We start from the raw sequence: 11,005 nt of genomic DNA on the forward strand, positions 1-11,005 counted from the left end.
AAATCTCCGAAATCATTGTCGAGGAGCTTGTTTTAAACCATAGAGGGACTTATGAAGATTGTAGACATGGTGTGGATAATTAGGATCAATGAACCCAAAAGGTTGATGCATATACACCTCCTCATATAATAGGCCATGGAGAAATGCATTTTGAACATCCAATTGTTGGATAGGCCATTCTTTATGAATGGCTAAAACAAGAACAATGAGAATAGTGCAATATTTCACAATCAAACTAAAAGTCTCTGTATAATCAAGACCTTATTGTTGATGAAAACCATTTGCTACAATATAAGCTTTATAGCGCTCAATAATACAATTAGATTTTTTCTTGATTTTAAACACCCACCTATTAGGCAATATGTTCATATTTGAACGATAAGGGACTAATGACCAAGTGTCATTCCGTTGCAAGGCATTAAATTCAACTCCTATAGCATGACACCATTCTGCATGTTTACCCGCTTGGCTATAATAGGTGAGTTCAATCAAATGAGAATCATATACCATATTCATTGCATATTTTTTATTAGGCTTGCAAATTCCATCTTTTCTTCTAGTGTCCATGGAGTGGGAGGAATTTTCTAGGAGAGTTTGTGATGTGAGATTAGGTGGTAATAGATTTAGCATGGAAGATGCATATGGAGTAGAAGTTGTAAGGGATGAAATAGGTGGTATAGTGGGGCTGAGATGAGAAGCCATAGGAGAATAACCTACAAGATGGTTGCTAGAAATATGAGGAGGAGAGCTTTGTGTGAGGGAAATAGAATCTAGTGGGGTAGGCATTTAAGGAGTTTGACGTATAGGAGGAGAAATGGGTGGAGGTCTAGAACAAGAAGGTGGTGTACGTAGCTAAGTTAGTTGAATCATTTCTAGTGTAGGTACCAAAGATTCTAGGGAGCCTTTCTCTGCAGAAATAGTGTTAATAGTCTCTTCAAATGGGAATGAAGACTCATAAAAAATAACATGATGGGATAAATAGACATGACATATGCTTGAATCAAGACATCGATATCCTTGATGATTAAGAGAGTGACCCAAAAACACATATTGTTTAGAATGAAATTGCAGCTTATTTGCAGTATAGGGTTGCAAATAAGGAAAGCACGCACAACCAAAAACTCGAAGACTATCATAAGTGGGAGATTTTTGAAATAGCTTTTCATATGAAATGAGATAATTTAAGACACGAATTGGAAGTCTATTAATCAAATACAATGCAATGAGGACCAGGTTGCATATGCTAATGTGAAACAAGCCACTATGAATAGCATTGGTGGGGAGAGAGAATTATTGATCCAATTGAGGATCATTTGGTTTTGTTGATGCCAAGTAATATAAGATGGATCCACTTCGGTGGTCTCCTTACCATCTTTGTCACATTTAAATTATGGAGGACATTGATTTGTACCATCTACAAATCCCATCAAACTCTTGCTCTTCAAAATAGGAACAATCTAATCAAGCCAAAGAGGATAATTGGTTTTGTCTAGTTTAATTGACATGAACCTTGAATGACTGGGTACCACAACACCAGTTGAAGAATTGGTGTATTCCATTGAAATTAGCTAAAGCAAAGAAAATAGAAAATGTGGAAAAAAAATAGTGTTTTTTTTTTAAAGGTCATTGGACATATAGCTCTGATACCATAAAGGAATAGAGAATACAAAGTTTATGTTAGGTTCAAAAACCACACGTAGTAAGGCATATACTGTTTTATATTAATACTAAAAGATTATAGACAAACTTCCCTAAATTGTAGAGATTACAATTACAACAAATTACAATTACAAAAAATTAGCTAAAGTCAAGGGTTGTGCTACGAAGGAGAGAATCATGGGAGTGATATTGGCTGATTTATGTTTGGCAAGTATTAGAATTTGAATTGGACTCTTTTATGGCTATATTTGACTTTAAATTGGACACATCAATCTTCTGATTATCACTAATTAGTTTGGAACCATATATACCTCATAATACATTGGTTATTAATTCGAACTTTCCTTTCCCTAAGACTAGAACTTATTAAAAATAAAAAAAATAAAAAAAAAACTAGCCAAGAAGTATATAACACAACAATTTTACAACTTCTATTACAATTTGTGCATAATTAAAATGGTATAAGTAGTATATCCCAATAAAAGTTATGTTCCAATCAAAGCAAATTAAATCAATAGCCTTGAAGTATATAATCTATATTTGGGTTTCACCATTTTGCATAACAAAATATCCGCACACAAATTCTAAAACTCTCTCAAATACCCCTATCTTTTAATGAATTAATATTAAATGGAAAAACACAAATGGGTTTATATATAGGACAAAACTTAGGTACAATACTTGGTTACTGTTTCTTAAGTTCTCCTCTCAAGATTCTGCCATGAGGATTTTTTCTCATGGGATGGAAGTGTGTTTTTTAGTTAAGTAGCCATATGGCTGAATTTTAAAAGGAGAACCTAAGGAACAACACCTAATGTACTGTACCTAAGTTTTGTCCTTGCATATATATATATATATATATATATAATATGTGGTTTTTTTAGAAAGATTACTTCTCCTATTTGAATTTCAATACCTCTACACAAGAGTTGTAAAAAAAAAAAAAAAAAAATCAAGAGTTTTAAGGATTGTTTTGTAGTAAGATTCTTGTTTTTTGTTTTTTTTTTTTTTAATTTCAAAACGTATGAAAATAATTTTTTAAAAATTGAATATGAAACTAGAATATAGGGGTGTCAAAATTTGACACGAGTTGTGAACACGACACGATTCAATACTAAATTAACTGATTATGAGTTGAGGCTTATCAAGTTTGTGTCATATTCGGATTGACACGATTAACCCGTTTAATAAACAGGCTGGGTTAGTATCCAACCTATGGAACCCATTTGACCCGTCTAACCTGTTTAATTAAATAATATTTTATCAATATATCCTTCAAACCCTAGGTATATAAACTTATTAGTTGTTGTGGTTTATTNACACACACACAACAAATGTAAGATTAAATCAAAGGTCTTAACTGTACAAGTATAAGGCTTTGATATCCAAGAAGCAAGAGTGTTGCACAAGTAATGGCTTGCACTAAGTAGAATACACTTGTCAATAATTCATTGATTTGCAAGCATACATAAGTTCATTGTGTTTGTGTGTGTTTTTCTTGATATTTGTGCATAATTTCACTCTATTTTTTGAACAACATACAAAAATATAATGGAGTATTATATGCACCTATACTTTTGCCTAATCAATCATATAATGTAGAGAGAGAGAGGGAACACATACGCGACCATAACCCCAGAAGCCACAGAGAGCTTAAAAAAATCCCAAAGCCCAACGAAAGCTTGACCCGAAAAACCAGTCCACGAATCAGCACACCCACCACATACAACATTCACAAAAAGTCCCAAAACAGTCACCCACCACGAGAAATCAAGCGTAAGGGCAGCCCCAACAATCCCCACTCTTAACTTATACACAAAAAACCAACTAACAAACACATGGAGTGCAAGAGCACCCCCTGAGATATAAGCAAGAACCCAAGTCTTCACTTGGCTCTGCAAGAACCTCTGCAACGTGAACTGAAATGGGAAACTCAGGTGCATCGGAATCAACCACACTGCCACCACACCCGACTGCTCCGCCACCGCATCGGTTTGGCCCATAAGCTTTAGTATTGGCGTTGCAAACAAGAACAAGGGAAGTAATAAAATCGAACACGAGAACAAAACTATCCAAGAACGTTGCAAGTAAATGCCTAACATTGTGTACTGTCTGGCCCGTATGCTTGGCACATAGCGTTTCAAGAGCACTCGCCATACCCAACTACATCAAAACGGTCATCACGCGTTAAAATCATGGCTAAATGATTAAATTCATCGCGACAATTTGAGCTTTTCTGAAGTATTATAGTGAGAGGAAGTGTTAGTTTTTGGGACAAGTGGTAGTAGTTTTGTTCTCGTGTTCGATTTTATTACTTCCCTTGTTCTTGTTTGCAACGCCAATACTAAAGCTTATGGGCCAAACCGATGCGGTGGCGGAGCAGTCGGGTGTGGTGGCAGTGTGGTTGATTCCGATGCACCTGAGTTTCCCATTTCAGTTCACGTTGCAGAGGTTCTTGCAGAGCCAAGTGAAGACTTGGGTTCTTGCTTATATCTCAGGGGGTGCTCTTGCACTCCATGTGTTTGTTAGTTGGTTTTTTGTGTATAAGTTAAGAGTGGGGATTGTTGGGGCTGCCCTTACGCTTGATTTCTCGTGGTGGGTGACTGTTTTGGGACTTTTTGTGAATGTTGTATGTGGTGGGTGTGCTGATTCGTGGACTGGTTTTTCGGGTCAAGCTTTCGTTGGGCTTTGGGATTTTTTTAAGCTCTCTGTGGCTTCTGGGGTTATGGTCGCGTATGTGTTCCCTCTCTCTCTCTACATTATATGATTGATTAGGCAAAAGTATAGGTGCATATAATACTCCATTATATTTTTGTATGTTGTTCAAAAAATAGAGTGAAATTATGCACAAATATCAAGAAAAACACACACAAACACAATGAACTTATGTATGCTTGCAAATCAATGAATTATTGACAAGTGTATTCTACTTAGTGCAAGCCATTACTTGTGCAACACTCTTGCTTCTTGGATATCAAAGCCTTATACTTGTACAGTTAAGACCTTTGATTTAATCTTACATTTGTTGTGTGTGTGTGTGTGTGTGAAGGTTGGAGAATTTTTATTACAGGGTATTGATTATAGTGTCAGGGTATTTGCACAATACTGAGGTTGCAGTTGATGCACTTTCGATCTGGTTAGTTCCAAATTTCTAGACCTTGTGTCACTGGCTTATGTGTCAATGTGTATTTTGTTTGATTGTTTTCTAGTTTCTTACTATCTTCTCAATGTCGCTCTGTTTTGGCAGCATAACTATCTTTGGCTGGCAGTCGATGATTCCTCTCGGATTTTTGGCTGCTGCTGGGTACGTTGCTGGTTCTAAGTCTTGTTTCTGCACTTCTTTATAGTAAAACATAATGTGTATGGTAGAATAGGAATATAACATGCAATTAGAACAGTGAAAATGTGGATAATATGTGAGAAGCAAGATTTGAGGTTCAAGAGTTACAGATTAAGAAGTCCTATATTTCACCAGCATCATCATTTCACTTGCTCAATGCTATCCCCATTCCCACTAAAACATAAGTTTGATCATTATGTTAAGCTTTATCTTCCCAAGTGTGGAAATCATACTGTTTCTTGCCCCATGTAATGATGTCCGTATGCAGTACATTTACAGACTCTTTTTTTTTTTTTTTTGAGTGTGTGAACTAATTAAGGCAGTTCTTGTGGCATGCAGTTCCACAATGATATAATATCATCTTTTCTTAAAATGCTTCTGGTTTAATTTACCCGCTTGCTTTAATTGTTAAAGGCAAACAATATGTTAAGGTTCAAGGTTGTTGAAAGAGAGTTTTAATAGAGAAAATCTAATTATTTGACAAGAGAAAACCCTTTGGTCTTTTCTGTGAGCTAAATGTCAATTATTAGTGTTTTAATTTAATAACATCTTCCCAGCATCATTTAACATCATTAGTGGATGTGATGGGTTCAAATAAATGCCCCATTTTTATATCTTGGATTCTCTTCGTAGCATCTCTAGTAATTACTGAGTAATTTTTGGAGTGGAGGGAGTTTTTTTAAATTTTATCTTTTTTGTGTTGAAAACCAACCAAGAGGTTAAAGCATTTGAATATGAGATTATCAAAATCATTAGCTTCATAAGACCTTAGAAATTTCCCTACTAATGATTGGTGGAAACCTATCTTTACCTCTTCAATGTAACCATGCAGATGTATATATGTTAATGGTTGCCAAAGCAGAACTTTATTAGCTTCCACCCTGGTGGCATTGGTAGTCTAGGAGGGTAGTCTTTGAGTTTGTGTCTTTGCGAGTTCATCCCAAATAAAGTGAACTCATTTTGGGTCTTGGTTGGGAAGATGCAGATAATATCCCAATAGTCTAGTGTTAGCTTCTATGATATAAGCTTTAGGTAGTGTTTTGGTAGGAGGAAGAATAGGAATGTTGGAAAGGGGGAGGATGAAAAAGGGCAGTGAAATGGGAGGATGTAAAAAAGGAGGTAGAATCCTAATTTCTAACCAGGCACACAAAAATTAAGCACCCAACATTGGCAGGAAAGTTGAAGTTTGAAATTTGGTAAAAGTAATCAATCTAAAAAACAATCCATCCCTTCACACTATAGCCATGCTGGTGAACAAAAGTCACTTTTTCCACCCATCTTTTTTAACCATGCTATGTTCTCTTAATTCAGGGTACGGGTAGCAAATGAGCTTGGTGCAGGCAATGCAAAAGGTGCAAAATTTGCTACTACAATCTCAGTGTTGTCCTCCTTAATGGTTGGACTCCTATTTTGGTCAATAATCATAGCCTTCCCTGAGAATCTTGCAATGATCTTTACCTCCAGCACCTCTGTTATTGAAATGGTCAATGATTTAGCAGTCTTGTTGGCGTTCACTATTCTTTTCAATTGCATTCAACCTGTTCTTTCGGGTAAGAAACAGAAATAGCACTCAGTCCTGGAAATTGCAAATGCAAGTATCGTGTAATGATTTGGTGTGATGTGTTGCTTTTCAGGTGTGGCTATTGGATCTGGTTGGCAAGCTAAAGTGGCTTTTATAAACATAGGTAGCTACTACTTAGTTGGGGTCCCCCTTGGGGTTCTCTTGGGTTGGTCACTTCATTTTGGAATTACGGTATGTGTGTTGCATTGTTGCCAATGTGTTATACACATATTCTGGCATGGTAAATAGAACTACACCTTGATTTCTTGAATCTTCCATGATATAAAATGTAGAAGCCAACATTGACTGTGCCACAAAGACACGAATAGAAAAAAAGTCACTCCAAAGTTATAAAGACAGCATATTCAATATTCATCACTTCTATCGGATGATGCATTTCTTCCAGTATGATTTGTTGATTTTACATGTTCATAATTGAATGAGCAGGGTATCTGGACTGGAATGATTAGTGGAACTGTGATTCAGACATTGATATTAGCTATAATCACACTGAGATGCGAATGGGAAAAAGAGGTAATGGGCGAAATTGGTTCAAAAATGTGATTTGAATGCTTTTGGTGTTAAATTATCATTCGCAGGCACAAAAAGCTCAGATACTTATAACAAAGAGGCAGCTCCCAGACACTAATCTCATCTCAACAAGTGCACAATTTACGTGGCCATGTCATGTTTCTCTATCCGAAGTGTGAGTGACCTCTTCACCTATCTAAGGCATGTCTAGATGTATGAAACCTCACTATGATATGATACTGAAATGGCAAATATGACTTCTTTTTAAAATATAAGTGGGGATATGCTGCTTAATACATATATTTTTCTTGGATAAAAGTCAAGATTTTGTCATGTTGTTACGTAATCCCTAGTTATAGTGTAATAGCTTAAATGTGTAGCTTCATTAATATAGACATTAGTCGAACTTTATGTATGCTGTTGTAGTAAAATTCAAAAAAATAGTCATTGATTGTAGTAAAATGTTTCTCTGAATTCGTTTGTCCTTGAATTGTTTGAGTTTCCTATTGAAATGAGATGATGTCACTATAGGGTTGTTCATTTGCGGGCAAAATTCTCCAAAGACAGATCAGCAAAGACTATTTTCTACTCACTGTTGATGAAGAAAACCAGGTGAACCTCATGAATGTTAGGCCTTGATTCTCTGTCTGACCTTGACAGAATGACTTGCTATGCTGTACTGCGTCAAACTTGTGAACATATGTTTGGCTAAAGTTTGCAGCTGCTTTTTCTTCCCTTATAAATTCAATGCTATGAAACTGGAAAATGTTGGTAAATTAATTAGGCCAAACTGTTAAAAAAAAACTGAAATACGAGCTGTCCAAAATTTGATTTAAGTTGTAACAACATTCGTCTTAGTAATCTTAACTTCAGAGTTAACAGTTTTGCATCATACTAGTACATAAAAAATAGTTTGAAGCACGTTACACAAAATATTGTTGAGCAATTCTTAGGTAGTTTCGGAGCAATGCTCCAGACTCTCACAAAAGGGGTAGGCCCCACATGTGAGTCCCACCCTTGGGCTCACACCCATTGTGAGAGTCTGGAGCACTGCTCAAGGACTACCTAAGTTTTTTCCTAACTCAAGATCAACGGTTGTTGAACCCCAGAAAAATAAAGAAATAAAGAGTGTTCAACTGGCTAGACTTTTTCACTGATTCTGTGATGATTTTTCCCTTCAGCGTTTATAATTACCATCCTTGATGACTAAAATATTCTGTTTGAAACAATGTATGTCTTTGAGTCTTTGACTCTTTGGTAACGGGGACAAGAGGTGGGGAAACTTAATGTTATTAAAGAATCGAATTACCAAGAATATTTTATAATCTCAAATTGAAAAGCCTGTGCCTTGGAAGGGCTGGAATTCTATAGGAGATTCGATATCAAGGGGATGCTCAACATATATTTTACTTGTTATAACTTGTAATCTCATACCATTTATACAGGAGATTTAACGTCTAGGGGATGCTCAAAATATGTATACAACACTATGTTTAAAACGTTTACCTTTTTGAGTTCTTGGTATGCTTGAGGCTTCATCTATGAAGCCCTGTTGCATAATAGTCGATGAAAAAAATGGTCCATCTCAATAGCCCCATGAGATTTTTCTTTATTTCTTTGTTCTCTGGTTTAAAGCAGGAGTAATTTTAACGATGTAACTTTTTTTACATCTATTGATATTACGGTTGGATTAACATAATTTTCATTTCTATCTAACATTGAAACTAGTTTTAATTACGCACAAAAACATGTAAACAGTTGTGGAAAAATTTGTGAAAAATGTTGTGTTTACTTGACTGTCGATAGACTTTTGCATAAAGAATTGGTGTGGAACATCCGTAATGCTAATATTTGACTAGGGCTGGTTGTTTGTTCATTGAAAAGCAAGAAAATGAAAAGATCTAAATCGTTTAAATGCAAGAAAATGAATATACATCTTAGACTTCTTTTTGGTAGAAATGGATTCTATTGCATTAAACTAAAATAGAAGAGTTAAGATCAAGGGAGTCAATACCGTACCGGAGGCTGTACCGGTTTGCCCAGCGGTACGGTATATTTCGGATACCGGTCAATACCGGTGTACCGTTTCGGGTTTACCGCTATTTTTTATATTTTTAAATAAATATATATATATGCATGTGTATGTATATATATTATAATAAATATAAAAGTTTATCATAAAACATTTCCTCAATTCAAAACTAATTATTTATAATTTTAGACTTTAGTATCAATTAAAATAATTGGGATACTCTGAAAACCATTTCATTTGGGTTTTTTTTTTTTTTTTTTTCAAAAATGTGATTTGAATGCTTTTGGTGTTAAATTATCATTCGCAGGCACAAAAAGCTCAGATACTTATAACAAAGGAGGCAGCTCCCAGACACTAATCTCATCTCAACAAGTGCACAATTTATGTGGCCATGTGATGTTTCTCTATCCAAGTGTGAGTGACCTCTTCACCTATCTAAGGCATGTCTAGATGTATGAAACCTCAATATGATATGATACTGAAACGGCAAATATGACTTCTTTTTAAAATATAAGTGGGGATATGCTGCTTAATAGATATATTTTTCTTGGATAAAAGTCAAGATTTTGTCATGTTGTTACGTAATCCCTAGTTATAGTGTAATAGCTTAAATGTGTAGCTTCATTAATATAGACATTAGTCGAACTTTATGTATGCTGTTGTAGTAAAATTCAAAAAACTAGTCATTGATTGTAGTAAAATGTTTCTCTGAATTCGTTTGTCCTTGAATTGTTTGAGTTTCCTATTGAAATGAGATGATGTCACTATAGGGTTGTTCATTTGCGGGCAAAATTCTCCAAAGACAGATCAGCAAAGACTATTTTCTACTCACTGTTGATGAAGAAAACCAGGTGAACCTCGTGAATGTTAGGCCTTGATTCTCTGTCTGACCTTGACAGAATGACTTGCTATGCTGTACTGCGCGTCAAACTTGTGAACATATGTTTGGCTAAAGTTTGCAGCTGCTTTTTCTTCCCTTATAAATTCAATGCTATGAAACTGGAAAATGTTGGTAAATTAATTAGGCCAAACTGTTAAAAAAAACTGAAATACGAGCTGTCTAAAATTTGATTTAAGTTGTAACAACATTCGTCTTAGTAATCTTAACTTCAGAGTTGACAGTTTTGCATCATACTAGTACATAAAAAATAGTTTGAAGCACGTTACACAAAATATTGTTGAGCAATTCTTAGGTAGTTTCGGAGCAGTGCTCCAGGCTTTCACAAAAGGGGTAGGCCCCACATGTGAGTCCCACCCTTGGGCTCACACCCATTCTGAGAGTCTGGAGCACTGCTCAAGAACTACCTAAGTTTTTTCCTAACTCAAGATCAACGATTGTTGAACCCCAGAAAAATAAAGAAATAAAGAGTGTTCAATTGGCTAGACTTTTTCACTGACTCTTTGAGTCTTTGACTCTTTGGTAACGGGGACAAGAGGTGGGGAAACTTAATGTTATTAAAGAATCGAATTACCAAGAATATTTTATAATCTCAAATTGAAAAGCCTGTGCCTTGGAAGGGCTGGAATTCTATAGGAGATTCGATATCAAGGGGATGCTTAACATATATTTTACTTGTTATAACTTGTAATCTCATACCATTTATACAGGAGATTTAACGTCTAGGGGATGCTCAAAATATGTATACAACACTATGTTTAAAACGTTTACCTTTTTGAGTTCTTGGTATGCTTGAGGCTTCATCTATGAAGCCCTGTTGCATAATAGTCGATGAAAAAATGGTCCATCTCAATAGCCCCATGAGATTTTTCTTTATTTCTTTGTTCTCTGGTTTAAAGCAGGAGTAATTTTAACGATGTAACTTTTTTTACATCTATTGATATTACGGTTGGATTAACATAATTTTCATTTGTATCTAACATT

The 11,005-nt window shown here is 35.3% G+C and overlaps 2 protein-coding genes across 3 annotated transcripts; one reads left to right on the top strand and one right to left on the bottom strand.

Moving 5' to 3' along the window:
- Nucleotides 1-3,248: 3,248 nt before the first annotated feature.
- LOC136067842 (protein DETOXIFICATION 17-like) lies at nucleotides 3,249-3,816 on the bottom strand. The gene is made up of 2 exons (XM_065774176.1): nucleotides 3,565-3,816; nucleotides 3,249-3,467 (listed from the first exon to the last, which is right to left on the bottom strand). Exons 1-2 carry the CDS (start codon nucleotides 3,814-3,816, stop codon nucleotides 3,249-3,251), a joined length of 471 nt encoding a protein of 156 aa, XP_065630248.1.
- Nucleotides 3,817-3,951: 135 nt separating this feature from the next.
- On the top strand, nucleotides 3,952-10,224 carry LOC112007204 (protein DETOXIFICATION 27). Of its 2 annotated transcripts, none has more exons than XR_010629229.1 (8): nucleotides 3,952-4,392; nucleotides 4,709-4,795; nucleotides 4,907-4,963; nucleotides 6,311-6,549; nucleotides 6,634-6,752; nucleotides 7,008-7,094; nucleotides 9,431-9,537; nucleotides 9,894-10,224. XR_010629229.1 is itself a non-coding variant. In XM_065774142.1 (8 exons), the coding sequence occupies exons 1-8, from the start codon at nucleotides 4,013-4,015 to the stop codon at nucleotides 7,705-7,707; spliced, it is 1,161 nt and encodes a 386-aa protein (XP_065630214.1). In that variant the 5' UTR covers nucleotides 3,952-4,012; the 3' UTR covers nucleotides 7,708-7,983. The 2 variants fall into 2 exon arrangements, 1 of the variants encoding a protein (XP_065630214.1); XM_065774142.1 differs by lacking the exons at nucleotides 9,431-9,537; nucleotides 9,894-10,224 and adding exons at nucleotides 7,160-7,266; nucleotides 7,623-7,983.
- The last annotated feature ends 781 nt before the right edge of the window (nucleotides 10,225-11,005 follow it).

This window comes from Quercus suber, unplaced genomic scaffold (genome assembly GCF_002906115.3).
Source record: "Quercus suber isolate HL8 unplaced genomic scaffold, Cork oak 2.0 scaffold_87, whole genome shotgun sequence".
Lineage (NCBI taxonomy): Eukaryota > Viridiplantae > Streptophyta > Magnoliopsida > Fagales > Fagaceae > Quercus > Quercus suber.